This window comes from Phyllobates terribilis, unplaced genomic scaffold (assembly GCF_046119375.1).
Source record: "Phyllobates terribilis strain yellow unplaced genomic scaffold, ASM4611937v1 Scaffold_2__4_contigs__length_985480577, whole genome shotgun sequence".
In the NCBI taxonomy this organism is placed as follows: domain Eukaryota; kingdom Metazoa; phylum Chordata; class Amphibia; order Anura; family Dendrobatidae; genus Phyllobates; species Phyllobates terribilis.
The window spans coordinates 202,153,764-202,169,155 of NW_027362762.1; the positions used below are offsets into that span (position 1 = coordinate 202,153,764).

Here is a 15,392-nt window from a genome sequence, read left to right on the forward strand (position 1 = left end):
CTTGGGGGTCATCTGACTAACTGTCTGAGGCTCTTGGACCCAAAAAGAACAATTTTACTTTCATCAGTCCACAAAATGTCCATTTCTCTTTAGACCAGTTGATGTGTTCTTTGGCAATTAGTATCCACTTCCCACTGTTAAAGACAAGTACTGACTTCTTGCTGAGAAATTAGCTTCACACAAGTGCCTTCTAACTGTCACAGTACTCACAGGTAACTTGAGACTGTCTTTGATCATCCTGGAGCTGATTATTGGCTGAGCCTTTGCCATTCTGGCTATTCTTCGATCCATTCAAATCGTAGTTTTCCATTTTCTTCCACGTCTCTCTGGTTTTGCTTTCCATTTTAAAGTATTGGAGATCATTTTAGCTGAACAGCCTATCATTGTCTGCACTTCTTTATACGTTTTACCCTCTCCAATCAACTTTTTAATCACAGTACGCTGTTCTTCTGAACAATGTCTCAAACGACTCATATTTCTCAGGCTTTCAAAGAGAAATGCATGTACAACATGTACTGGCTTCACCCTTAAATAAGGGCCACCTGATTCACACCTGTTTCTTCACAAAATGATTGACCTCACTAACTGAACTCCACACTGCTATTATTTTGAGCACACCCCCTTTCTAATAGTTATTTAAATACACAGACTCAAAAACCTGCAGATCATGAATGCGGAGTCTGTTGGTTTTCTTAGAATCTACTGCACCAACTGGTAAATTGTTTTACATGTGGTGATATAATTTATACTAAAAACAGTGATTAATCAGGTTAGTCATATTGGACTGCTATTATTTTGAACACTACTGTATATAGTATATTTTTTTAAAATCTTGATCCAGGCGCTACCCCCTGCAACCTGCTGCCCTAGGCACTGGACCTTCTACTGGTAAATACTGGCCTGTGTATAGCACCAAAATATTTCTTACTTCTTTACATTAGTGCTATAGGCTCAGTACATATTAAGACTGTACATTCAGTGTGATTATGGGTGATATTTAGGAGTAGATTGGGCAAATCTATCGTGTGGTCCTCATAATCAATATCTCTTATTTGAATGATATTCAATGTATTACAACAAGAGATTTGAACTATTTGTTCAGGATTTGTAAAAATCATTTAGTTCTCCATAAACCAGACCCTTGTCCCCAGGTTATGTCTAGTATTACACTTCAGCCACATTTAAATGAACAAAACTGAGCTGTAATACCCTACACAGTCCATTACCATACAATCACTCTGACAAAAATATTTTATAAAGGCTTTATTAATAATCAAAATACTACTATGAGGTCTACTACCCATGGTATACAGCATGATTCAAGTCAGTGTCTGTGTCATGTATACTGATGATTAAAAATATACCGTACTCTCTGTATATGCAGTAGATGTTTGCTATCTGTAGATCACTAAGCTTTTGCATCATTTAGATCAGATGGCGCTGTAGACATATGATTATGGAAGTATTGGGTATCAGTCGACCATAAATCACACGGGTGCTCAGAACAAGTGGAATTCTTTATTAGTTACTGCCATTTGATCCACAAACCTGCAAAAAGATAAAATAAGATGAGTTCACACATTTGTCCTACATTACTTTAGTGTAAGAGCTTTGCTATCAAGCCACCATTGATGAGGTTAGAGGCGTAGCACTCGGTATACTTTCTCTGTGCCCCGTCTTCTGATATCTACAGACCACCAATTCTTACATTACCCTTTCCTAGAATTTTTTTTTTACACTAACATTTAAAAATTGCAAAGTACAGCCTCCCCTCCCCATATTCATCTGAGCAAAAGCACGAATGCAGCTTTAAAACTGGAATATCATGCAATATGTACATTTTTCTCATTAACTTATTAACCCCAAAGTGCCTTTAGTATTGTGTGCTAGTCTCCGATATCCCCACCTACGCGGACCCCCATATATGCACATACTGACACACATGTTCTCTAGATTTGGGCACAAACGTGCAAAAATTATTGGTCTCTTATTCGTCAATGGGGGCAAAATTGGTAGTTAAAACAGGTGGTGATGGGGTTGTGGATATGCAGCTGCACCATTTACCCAATCAATTAATAGTCTCTCTGACGTTCATTTCCAGTTACATCAAGTTTAGAGAATTGTTCACACCACCATATTGCGCCTGTATTCTGTCACAGCCACAACTTCCAGGCCGGCTGCAAGTCTTAAAACCCGAATTAACAGCAGCAATCGCTGTATGATAGTGATAGTTTGGGCAATGAGACCCGTAATCAAGAAAAGTACAATACAGTTGTAAAAATATTTCATCATGTTCATTCCACATGCACTTGTATACAATTCCTACTCGGGTCGGATGTATATGATTAGGACCTACTAGTAACGTGATCAGATTACTAACATTCTTACAACATGAACAATGGTGAATCTACGGCTCAGAGAAAAGATCCTGAAAACTAGAAGTCTATCGAGAAGAAGCTCATTATTTTATTGTTAGGATAATTTACATTTTTGTTCCTTCCCATAGTTCCATACACTTCAGCCCTCCTGTGTCTAACAAAGACCTACAGCATTATCCATGCTAGAAATTTAATAATCGGCTGTGTCCGGTATTACAGCTGATCACCATTCAAGTAAAGAAGACTGATACTGTTTCTGGAGGGGAAACACATACCATGTTTTCTAATCCTGGATGTTTTGCTGCATGATTAGCACTCAAATAGGGAGCTTCTGAATACACAAAAAACAGTATTCAGACATCTGTCTAATTAGACTGATACATAAGTGTAGCAGAATACCTTATTATGTCCCGCTAGAAAGAAGCTCAGAGTCCAAAGTTTTATGTAGTGTCAGCGTTTTTTGGGTATTGAGGCAGAAGTCCTCATCCGAGTTCTGAGTGGGTACACTAACACAATGTGAGTGCTATCTAATGCCAAATTTGCACATGCGTTTGTCATGGTCCATGATTCATGGACGGATCACGGGTCTTCTGATCCAAAATCAACAACCTCTCAGGCATATATGACGCCGTCCTGTCAAGTTTTGGTCAGCAGACCCGCGGGCTAGTCTGTGCATTGTGGTCCGTAATAAGGCAGATAGACTTATATCAGTGGGTTCCCAGGATCTGGCAGACCAAGATAACCGAACCATTACGAACATAAAACCACTTAAAATTCCTTTTATAGAGTATGTCCCATATAAATGAAGTAACCATAATCAGTAAATAGTCTTTGTCCCGTTGGGGCAGTGTCCTTGGGGGCAGCCAATAACCCACCATCCTACAGGGGCGAACGAGCGTTGGAGTTTGCAGTCACACTAAAGTGTTGGCTACAAAGTTGTGCGCTCGCTCTTCTCTGTAGGTTGGCATGGTCTTTGGCCACACTGTTGAGCCCAATACTTATTTTAGGTAGTTAAAGGGGTTGTCCACTACTAGGGACAAACCATTCTCAATCCGTATGTTTCACCCTTTTAAAATGACACCTGTAGTCACCTCCGATGCCGTCCCAGCGGTGTCGGCACTGTCTCGCCCGGCGATTGTGTACCAGTGTGATGTCACGCGAACCCTGTGGTCAATCAGCGACTGCTTCACTCTCCCTGCCTTTGGACAAATTGCTTACATCTGGATGAAGTGAGAGACATTGCTGAAACTGCTGGAAAGGCACTGACACCAGCAGTGAATAGAAGTTATTTTAAAAAAGAGAAAAACACAAGGATTGAGAAGGGTTGTCCCGAGTAGTGGACAATCCCTTTAAAATGTCTAATTTAAGGGGTTACCCACTTTGGACAATACTTATTACTTAAAACATGTCACCTAATTGAACCCCCATCAATGAGCTGTGTGATCTGTCAGCAAATCTGTAAGCAAATGACCTGACACCAAAAGTTCTTACAGGGAGAGGGCAGGGACTGATTGGCTAACCACAGCAGGAGATCACCGGAGGTGGGGGGAGATCACCGGAGGTGGGTGGAAGATCACTAAAACCCCCATCAAATATGCAGCTTTTTCTACGCTCAGCATAGGTTTTCACAATAAAATACACTCAGGACTTTGTGTCTTCTGCTCATTAGCTTGGAGCCGAGGTTTATTGGTGGAAACCATTGCATTTGAGTGATATTCACTGGTCCCCACACATGGCAATAACCAACAGAGTTGTTTTATAATTCATGAATATAGTTCACTGGGAATGAATTATTCAGAGTTCTGGGCGTCAGATCAGTGGCAGAGCTGAAACAGAGTGGACAGCCCTTAATGAATACATATTCTGCAAGGGTGTAGGCAGGCAGCGTTAACCAGTACATGGCCAGCATGGACGGGGATAATTGCACTGAAGCTGCTTATTAGCAGCAGGATGTAGCAAATCCACTGTAACAAATTAAGGTTTACACATACGATGCTATGTTACTCCGTATTCATTATCAACACCTGCTTTTCTTTATTTTTTTCTTAATTTTTAATTACCATAAATGTGTCAGGATTTGTAAGGTCAAATATTTAGGAATGTCTCAAAAAACAACAAAAAAAAACGAAAAATAACAATGAGCCATCCAATATGGTGTCTTGCAGAAAACTGCTGTATGTATCAGGGCTGTGGAGTCGGTAAGCCAAACCTCCGACTCCTCAATTTCCACGACTCCGACTCCACGATCCCGACTCCCTCATACATGGCTCATGTATTCATCTCAGCTAAAAGTCTAGACCCTTAGATCAGGAATAGGACAGACATTTATAGGACATTTCAGAACTTTCCCAAATTCTTATGAAAAAAATATTCCCCACAAACTGCATTGAACAACTGTACCCTATTTATTATATATTTTAGGACTCTGAGTCGGTCCATTTTATAGCGACTCCGACTCCACAGCCCTGGTATGTATATATGCTAGATAAGTGGTCATATTTGTCCATGTCCTAACAATATTCATACAGACCTTATAGCAACTGCTGCAAACCGGGGTCCTGCTGAAGACCCATGTACCTGCCATCTTGGTCCTCCTGTGAAGCTCCGACAGAGGCCTAGCATCGTAGGAGAACCTCTATTTCAAGGTATACTGCAATACCACAGTATTGTGGTGTATAGTACAAGCAATCAAACGATGGCAGGTTCAATTTCCCTAAAGGAACTAAAATAAGTAAAAATATACAGTACAGACCAAAAGTTTGGACACACCTTCTCATTTAAAGATTTTTCTGTATTTTCATGAGTATGAAAATTGTACATTCACACTGAAGGCATCAAAACTATGAATTAACACACGTGGAATTATATACTTAACAAAAAAGTGTGAAACAACTGAAAATATGTCTTACATTCTAGGTTCTTCAAAGTAGCCACCTTTTGCTTTGATGATTGCTTTGCACACTCTTGGCATTCTCTTGATAAGCTTCAAGAGGTAGTCACCGTAAATGGTCTTCCAACAATCTTGAAGGAGTTCCCAGAGATGCTTAGCACATGTTGGCCCTTTTGCCTTCACTCTGCGGTCCAACTCACCCCAAACCATCTCGACGATGAGTATTGATTGCAAATTCTGCCAGCGGTAAGTAGGATGCCCAATCCTCCTGATTTTCGGAGACTAAACACCTGAGGTATGTCTCCAAGTTCTGACTGACACGCTCGGTCTGACCATTCGACTGACGGTGGAAGGCAGAGGAAAAGGACAGCTGCACCCCAGTCGAGAACAGAAGTCCTTCCAGAACTTGGAAACAAACTGGGTCCCCCAATCAGACACCACATCGGAGGAAACCCGTGAAGCTTCACAATCTCATTTATAAACACCTGAGCAAGTGTCTTGGTATTGGGAAGTGCAGGTAATGCGACGAAGTGAATCATTTTATTGATCCTATCTACTAAAACCAAAACCACCGTTTTGCCTGCAGAAACCGATAGGTCAGTAATAAAATCCATGGACAAGTGTGTACATGGCCTACTAGGGATAAGTTGCGGAAGAAGAGTACCAGACGGACGGGTATATGAAACCTTAAAACGCGCGCAAATACTACAAGCAGCTAAATGTTCAATCACATCCTGATGCAACCCCGGCCACCAAAAACGACGAGAGAGGGGGTCCGTGGTTGCCTTACCACCTGGATGCCCAGCAAGCACAGAGTTATGATGTTCCTTGATTACTTTGCGGCACAGATCAGATGGTAGAAATAACTTTCCTGAAGGGCAGGAGGCAGGGGCATTCCCCCCCCCCCCCGAGCCTCCAACACCTCACTCTCCAGTTCAGGATAAAGAGCCGAAATGACTACCCCTTTCTGTAATATCGGGGAAAGCGTTCTCATGGTCACCACCACCAGGGAAGCTCTGGGACAAAGCATCAGCCTTGACATTTTTGACCCCTGGACGAAAAGTGACAACAAGATTGAACCTAGTAAAAACAGGGACCATCTGGCTTGCCTAGGGTTTAGCTGACTGGAGATAAGACAGGTTCTTATGGTCAGTAATAACAGTAATAGGATGGACAGCCCCCTTCAACCAATGTCGCCATTCCTCGAACGCCAATTTGATCGCCAAAAGTTCCCTATTACCCACGTCATAATTTCTCTCAGCCAAAGACAATTTTTAAGAAGAGAAGGCGCATGGACGCCATTTACCAGGGAACGAGCCCTGAGACAACACAGCCCCAACCCCGACATCCGAACCATCGACCTCCACAATAAAGGGTTGGGAAACATCGGGTTGACTGAGTATAGGTGCAGTGGCAAAATGATTCTTTAAGGAAGAAAAAGCCTGGAGGGAAGAATCCGACCATTTGGAAAAATCAGACCCCTTCTTAGTCATGTCAGTAAGGGATTTCACTATAACAGAGTAATTTTGGGTGAATTTCTTGTAAAAATTAGTAAAGCCCAGAAGACGTTGTAGAGCCTTCAGGTTCTCGGGACATTCCCAGTCAAGAACTGCACGGATCTTCTCCGGATCCATCCGAAAATGACAAGTACCCCAAAAACTGCACCTCCTGAACAGCGAAAACACATTTTTCTAGTTTGGCATAAAGTTTGTTATCCTTTAATATCTGGAGTATCTGCTTAACATGCCCCCGATGAGTCTCAAAATCAGGTGAATAAATCAAAATATCGTCCAGATAGAACACCACAAACCTCCCCACCAAATGATGGAAAATATAATTTATGAAATGCTGGAATACCGCAGGTGCATTGGTCAAACCAAAAGGCATAACCAGACTCTCGAAATGTCCTTCTGGGGTATTGAACACTGTCTTCCATTCGTCTCCTTCTCTGATTCTAACCAGATTGTAGGCTCCCTGTGAAGAAACGGTACTAGGGGGGCCCCGCAGAATCCCGCTTCTTGCGGTAGATACACACCCCGCCACCAGACTGACGTCACACTACGCCAGACGGAACACCCCTTTTCAGAAAAAATGGCCTCAAAACCAGACAGAAAAGCAGGTAATATTTCCGTAGAGACAGTAGTAATGGAAATATCTAGACAGTTCTCATGGCAGTAATCTCCCCATTCAATAATCTCCCCGGTTTGCCAATCCACCAACGGATTATGTTTAACAAGCCAAGGTATACCCAAGACAATCTGAGTAGGAAGATTATCCAGAACATAGCAAGTGATGATTTCACAATGAACTGACCCCACCCTCACTTTTACATTATGTACAATCTGAGTAAATGCTTTCTGTGCTAGTGGCGCCGAGTCAATGGCAAAGATAGAAATAGGTTCAGCTAAAGCACAGCAAGCAAGACCATGAGTTTTCACAAACTCAGCATCAGCCATGCTGACTCTGGCTCCACTGTCAACAAACACAGAATTTTTTTCGGTTCTGCGTTCTAGCACCACCTCTGCTGTCAGGACAAAGCGGAACTGCAATTTGGCCACAAATGCACCCCTTGTTTATCCAACTCCAGACCACCGAGAGTTAATCGAGTCTCCTTTTGTTTAGGAATTGAAGGACAGGTCCCAACAAAGTGTCCCTTTTTCCCACAAAAAAAACCAAATGGCTTTTTTCTTGCGAATCTCTGGGGAGATATATGATGTAGAGACACCCCCTAATTGCATGGGTTCCTCCCCCTCCCCCAGTACTGGTTCACCCCCAGACCGCTCCGCTGGCAGAGGTACACAACCCTGGCAAGAAGGCCCCGAAGACGGTGGTCGCACCCGTTGATCCCAAAGGCGTCTATCAAGACGTATGGCCAAAGACATGACAGCCTCCAAGGACTGAGGAGTTTCATATACAGCCAAGTCATCTTCCAACCTTTCAGTAAGCCCCTCACAAAAAGAACTTCTAAGGGCTGAGTCATTCCATATGGAATCTGTTGCCCATCTACGGAATTCCGAACTGTATGTTTCCACTGACCGAATCCCCTGCTGAAGGCGACGTAGCCTAGACTCAGCCAAGGCGACTCGGTCAGGGTCATCATAGATGTGAGCCAGAGCTCCGAAAAACCCTTCCACAGATTGGAGACAAACAGAGTCCTGCGGTAATGAAAACGCCCATGACTGAGGATCTCTCGGCAATAGAGAGATCACAATACAAACCCGTTGCTCCTCATGTTTAAAATACAATTTGCCTGCCTCCTTAAACACAAAAAACTTGTCCCTACCTCCTGAAAACCTGTCCGGAAGGGCAACCTTGTGTTCAGGCTGGACAGGCCTACCTGCAGAGACTCCCATACTGGCGACCTGTAACCGCTGATGCCGCTGCTGAACCTCACAACGGAGGTCATTCACCTCCAGAGAGACACAGTGTAACTGCTCTACAAGCTCTGCAACTGAACCCATACCAAAGGGAGAAAGTAAAAAAAAAAAGGTGCACACCCAAAAACACACAAAGAAAAAAAAAATGTCAGTTCCCTTACCACCCCCCTTTCAAAACATGCTCGGCTGGCTATAATGTCATGCCAGGTGTGGGGAAGACTTAGTGTAACACAGAGGGAAAAGGGAAAGGGAGCCCAGACACTAGGGAAAGGGGGGAAGTGGAGACCTCCTAGTCTGGTCTAGCGTCATCGTGTCTCAACAATCGCCCCTATATTGCCTCCTCAGCAATCGCCGCACGCATGCCTCGCCCTACTCTCCCTGGCGTATGGCTACGGATAGGGATGGAAGGAGATGAGCACTAGTCAACCTCCACTAAACTCTATAGACAACAAGGGTGGACAAATCAGGGGGAAAACGGCTTAGCTTTAGATGAACTTTAAATAAGCACAGAGCCTCAAGCTCCAGAGAGGACGAAGTACTGCTTCTGCAAAGCTTCACAAGTAGAAATGGATATAGCCGGCGACTCCCTCTCAGACACACCAGGTATATATATACCCAGGCCAGAGAGCTAATTAGCAAGAGAGAAGTAGCCACTCGGTCGTAAAGACGTAGAGATCTCCTGCAACCCACTGCAGAACGACTGTCACCTCTGACACACCCGTGACAACTGGGCTGTGTGCTGCTGTTTCAATAAAATCAGTGTTTTATCAGCAGGAGATTATCACTACAAGACTTTCTAGTCTACTGCTCTGTATAACCCCGCCCACATCACTGATTAGCAGCTTTGTGTATATACTGTACACTGACAGAAAGCAGCTAATCAGTGGTGTGGGCGGGGTTATACAGAGCTCAGCATTCAGAAAACTGCTACATTTACAGCAGAGAAAACAGGAATTTTATCACAACTGCTGCACCCAGTAAACTAAGTCATCCATCACTGGAATCAGGGTTTCGGTTCCTACATCATGCTGCTCTCGTATTACATAGCAAAACCTGGTGACAGATTCCCTTTAAAAACAGATCCTTGTCTTCGGTCCGTGACACTCAGAGCGTTTCCTATTCTCATCCATTTTGCGGGTCAAACTTGGCCATTAAAGTTTATGGAGATCCATGAAAGGTGGGTGACACACTGAAGACATACTGTGTACTTCAGTTTTCCATCCAAGTTTCATAGTTTTTTGACCAATACATTGTTGAGTCAATGGATGTTGAATGTTCAGACAGTCTACCTGCTTCTGGGAAGAAAAAAAACAGAAGCAACAAAGATGAGAATAAGATGACACCTGAGAAAAAACGGGTCCGTTTCTCTCAGACGGTAACACTCACATAAATGTGGGAATGTAGCCACAACCTGACATTTCAGGCTGATAGTATGCAGATACAAAAATATAATGACTAGAATTCATGACCCTTCTAGAAGGCGATCTCATTCCTGTTAAAGAGGTTGTCCGGCCTTAGGCTACAAGTCTGTAGTTACTCTATGTGACTGCAGACTTGTGAATCCTCACATTGTGGACACTGCGCACTGTCTGGATTCTCCGCTGCCGACGCCAAGAGCGGGCGGGCAAATGACCTCAATTATGCAATTTGCATACTTCTGGCCAAATTCAGACTAAACTGTATCCGTCCTTGCTCAATACACTTGCATCTAGTCAGCACGGGAGACTGCTTGTATGCAAATCACATACTTGTGGCCACGCGCCCGCAGCTCCCGGCATCGCAGAATCCTCGCAGCACGCAATGTGAGGATTCACAAGTCTGCAGTCATATAGAGTGACAATTGTAGCCTAAGGCCGGACAACCCCTTTAAGGATCTTATGCTCATCAAAGGAGTATTTTGTCTAGGACGAAGCAATTCTCTATTAGGAAAGACTACAAGCATGATCTTATAAAAATGAGCTTTTCAAAAACTTAAGAAAGGGCAGAAGCTGAAAATCAGTGTTTTACACTTGAATCACTAAAGAGGTATCTGTTCTTAAGGGCAGCAGAGGATGGCTCTTATCTATGTCTATCAGTCACAGACGCAGTCACGTCTGACCGTACTGCTCCACTCAGATGCAACCCGTGAGGAGGAATAGGAAAATGGACCCCAGTTCTCAAGGTCTGTGGGATCCCAGTGATCAGATGTTTATCACCTACTGAAACACATATTTCTAGAAGAGCATTATATACAGACCTTAGTGTCACAATAAGGCTGCAAAATATATTGTGGTGGCAAAACACATAATATGCCCTAATATGAGCAAAATCGCTAAAACATGTCTTGGAATATTCTGCTCCTAGGCTTGTGTTCTTATTTAAATAAAAAATAAATGTTTTCTTGCAAGTGACATTCTGCATCTCTAGTTATTCAGCTTACAGACCTTTCCCTCATGTGCCGCCTTGTCTGCCTCACCTCGTCATAGGACTGTTGATCATGGGGTATCGGGTGCACTGGATCCAAGGATACATATTTTCGGGTTTCTCCTTGGGGTCTTGAGGCAGCCACCAGCCGTACTGCTGGCCTGTGGTCACAGGGATTTTCTGAGTTTGTTTTGGGACTGTAAAAAAAACAAAAAAAAAAAAGAAAACTAAGTTTTCTTTACAAACGATAACAACCAGTAAAGTAGTGATAGTGAGACAAACTAGCAAGGGTCGGAGCTGAATCAACAACCTGCCTCTGGTCCTACGTAATTTATGCACTCCTGACCTTACAAAGACTGCGGGATGCATACAAGAGAGTAGAAGACATTCACTTTGGCCTATGACAGCAGACAGGCGTCATGCATCTAAGTGCTTATATGTCCACCATCGGATTCTGATGATTACTATGAGACCCTTGCAATAATTGAGCAATTATTAACTATATGCCGTGATCTTGGTCACAAAACGCAGAGCAGGAATAATATTCTCTGTATGTAATCGGAGGCATACATAGAAGTGTATGGCCGCCGGACTCTGCCACTATACAACTCAGAAGTCACACAATTCTTTCCAACTTCTCTGGCACATCTGGTTCCCAAGAGAAAGGGAAGACATCGCAGACTTCTGGTAGTGCTGGCAAGTCTCCGGGCCGCACTACAAACATATGTGCACTAACAGCTGTGCTCAGACACATAAAAGAAATGCTAGGACTACAATAAGAGCTATAATACACATTATATATTATACTGGGGGATAATACCCCAGAGAGCGACACAGTGCACACAATCACAATAAGGCTTTCTAGAACTGACCCTTAAGACGGTCTCTAGTTTCCTTTCCGTTCTCAGAGATTACAGAAGACAGGGCTTTAACACCGCTGGCTCCACACGCCCTCTGCAGGGTAATGCCGGTATGACAGCCTCAAGGTTGGAATTTCATTTTAGAAAGTAGTCTATGATGCAGCCATGAAAAATAGGCCTGTGACAGACAATGGTGCTTGTGACAATAGCTGCTGTCCATGGTACATTGGCACATGTTAAAATTCAATATGCCCAATCTTTTATTTCTCTGCAGGTCAGCGATGCTAAAGAAATCTGGGAGTCACAAATCCCCACCCATCATAAACCTGTACGCTTGTCTGATCCCAGCTATGTGGATGCGGGGGGCGTCCATCAGCCCCCATACATGGACATTCACTAACAATTCTCTGGCTTGTGAGTATCAGCACTTACTTCTTAGGTGTTGGTGACGTCTTACTGTATCCCGATACTTCCCATAACTTATGTATGGAGAAGTGGGAACAAGAGAAGGCAGCTTGTTTCCGTTTTTCACATTTTCTCCTACAAAATCAATAGTGAGTTATTAATAACAGCAACTGTAAAAAGTCTAGATGTGCAGGGTAACAGTGTCCTGTAAGGATATGTTCACACGGTCCCTTTTTTCTGCGGCTTTTTTTTTTGCTGCATTTTGTAATGCAAATTAAAAGCTGCTTTTACACTACAAGCCAAAGCTAAGTGATTTCAGAGGTCTCATGCACACACTTGCTTTTTTTAGTGACTGCTGCTTTTTTGAAGCATCTTTCAGCATTTTTTCACCATAGAAAGTGACGAGCAAGTGGAAAAATGCTGCAAAAAAACGTAACGCTGCTTTTTTGGTGAATAAAATTAACTTTATTAGACATGTACTGTAGACAAATGACACATGTAATAAGCACCAAAACCTGCTTTTTGTAAGCAGCTTCTTTACTATCAAGAGAGCAGGTTTTGCCTGCAGATAAGAAAAACCTGAACAAAAACGCAGCTTGTGAACATGGCCTTTGACATGTGTATCTGATATTGAGACATAGCCCTGAGCGATGGGTGCAGGTAAAATGTTCCCAATACAGCAAGATAAAGACTGACTGATGGTCTCCACAGGTCGTTGTTCACACCGTGCAGTTTTGTACTGAGGATGGCACTGCATTAAGAGGTGCACACAAGGGCACATTCAGATGGGGCCATAATAATGTAAAAAGCGTTTTTTTTTTTACTACCCAAAATGAGGGCTGGATCCAAATGACAGATCCTTTAAGGGTGTGTGCACGCAGCATCTTTCAGGCCACGTGCACACAGTCAGTATTTGTTCAGTATTTTCCATCAGTATTTGTAAGCCAAAACCGTCACTTCTGCATTTATCACCCACTCCAGGTTTTGGCTTACAAATACTGATGTAAAATACTGACCAAATACTGACTGTGTGCACGTGGCCTTATACTCGAGCAAACCCACTAAGTTTCTCAGGAAGAAGACGTTTCAGGGCATGTTGGCCGTTTTTGTCTCTAGGCTACGTTCCCATGATGACCTTTTGATGTTGCAGAATTTCTGCACCTTTTTTATTGCGATTTTGATGCTATGGTTCTTGTCTCGTTATTGTGTCATGCTTTAAATAAAGCTGCTTTGTTTTTGATACTTACTGTTTTTTTTCTTTGACAAAACTTTATTACTATACTTAAGTGCGGATTACATGCGTTTTTGATGAGTTTCCAACATGGAAACACGTGCATTTCCTTTGTCCACATCTAATACAAATCTATGGGGAAATTCCACACACAAAACTCAGCATTCCTGCAAGAGAAATTGTCATGTTGTGGATTTGAAACCTGCACCGCAGGTCAGTTTACCCACAGTGGACATGAGATTTCTATAAATCCCATCCACTTTGCTGGAACTGTAAGACTATGTTCACACTAGGCATTTTTTCAGCAATTTTTTTCCCCAGCAAAACCTGATCTTTTGGCAGTAAAGTTTCTGCCTCCTAAAAGCAGGTTTTGCTTGTTTTTTTTTACTGTCCATTTGTCTCTTGTGCATGCTGATAAAGTTCAGTGACAAAAAAAATTACCTATCCAACTTCATTGGGTTTTGGCATAAAAAAATGCAGCAAAACCTGATACCTGCATTTTTTCAGGGTTTTTTGTGACTGCCCATTACTTTCAATGGGTGAAAAATGATGCAAAACCGCTGAAAAGAAGTGACATGCAAAAAACCATACAAAGTACAAAATACTGATGACACAAAACCCAAAGCGAGTGCAGGAGATTTCTGAAATCTCATAGACTTTGCTGGTACTGTAAAACGCAGCTGAAAATGTGCATAAAATAAAGCATAACAAAACTATGAAAAAAGCTTAGTGTGAACATAGCCTAAGAAGCTGCGTTTTTGACACAGCAAAAACACACAGCATCAAAACTGCACCAAAAGGTCATCATGGTATCATGGCCTAAGTCCTTTTTTTTTTTGCCTCTTTTAGGTAGTTTTTTTTTTTTTCAGTCATTTTTTTTCCTACATTCAGCAGTGAAGAAAACCGCTAGTGTTTTCTGAAATGGAAACGCCGGGAAAACTCTCAAAAAGACACAGAAATAGATATGTTCATTCTTCTGAGCGTTTTTTTTTCAGGCAGTTTTTGCCGCAGATAAACCTGAAAAGGATGCTGTGTGCACACACCCCGACACCCACCATAATGCAGCCGAAGCCTTTCCATAACAACGTATTCACATGCTTCATATTTGCCACGTTTTTGTACATAATCAACAAGAAAAATTGCTATAATTAATAAAAAGTATGTACATGATTGGCTGTCTATGCTGTATCTCTTCAGGCATCCTTCTACCCTTGACTGCAGTGTGAACAGGAGCATATAACGCAGCAGGTCTGATCCCACCTCACGCTGTTGGTCAGATCTCTGGGGTCATGGCTGTGAATGAGCTGTACCCCCCGGAGACAACACAAGGGTGACATAAAGGTCAGATCCAGAAGCTCGGCTTGTTCCTGGCAGCTCCTTATACAGTGACTGGGAATGGCGGAGTGTGAGGCTGAGCGGAGGCGCCTGCATGTCTGATGATCACAGACCGCGCTCTGCCTCCTCACTGCTGCCATGAGAGCCTCTCACCTGCGCCGTCACTTCCCGCCACCTGGGCGGCCCGGAGCGGAGCCTGATAGCCGAGGCCTGTGAGCCCCATGAACGCCATGCTCCGACCAACGAAGAAGCGTCGCCGGTTACCATGGTGAGCACAGGAGGTGTAAACACAGAGCGGCCGTAACCAAGGAGACCGCCTTGCAGTGAGCTGGTAGTGAGGAGGCGGCGGTCTGTGGAGGGGAGACCTGATACTCCTGTACCGGGGGGCACTACCTGACCCGCAGGAACAGTGTATTGACTCCCCCGTGAAGCAGTAATGTGTGTCATTATCACGTGGACAATGTATTTTTTAACATTAAATAAATAAATAATAAAAAATACATGTATATATCA

At 43.1% G+C, this 15,392-nt stretch overlaps 1 protein-coding gene across 1 annotated transcript; it reads right to left on the reverse strand.

The window, feature by feature from the left end:
• Nucleotides 1-1,250: 1,250 nt before the first annotated feature.
• On the reverse strand, nucleotides 1,251-15,169 carry SPMIP11 (sperm microtubule inner protein 11). Its single transcript, XM_073663804.1, has 4 exons — nucleotides 15,033-15,169; nucleotides 12,341-12,448; nucleotides 11,101-11,245; nucleotides 1,251-1,548 (listed from the first exon to the last, which is right to left on the reverse strand). Exons 1-4 carry the CDS (start codon nucleotides 15,109-15,111, stop codon nucleotides 1,500-1,502), a joined length of 381 nt encoding a protein of 126 aa, XP_073519905.1. The 5' UTR covers nucleotides 15,112-15,169; the 3' UTR covers nucleotides 1,251-1,499.
• Between the last annotated feature and the right edge of the window lie 223 nt (nucleotides 15,170-15,392).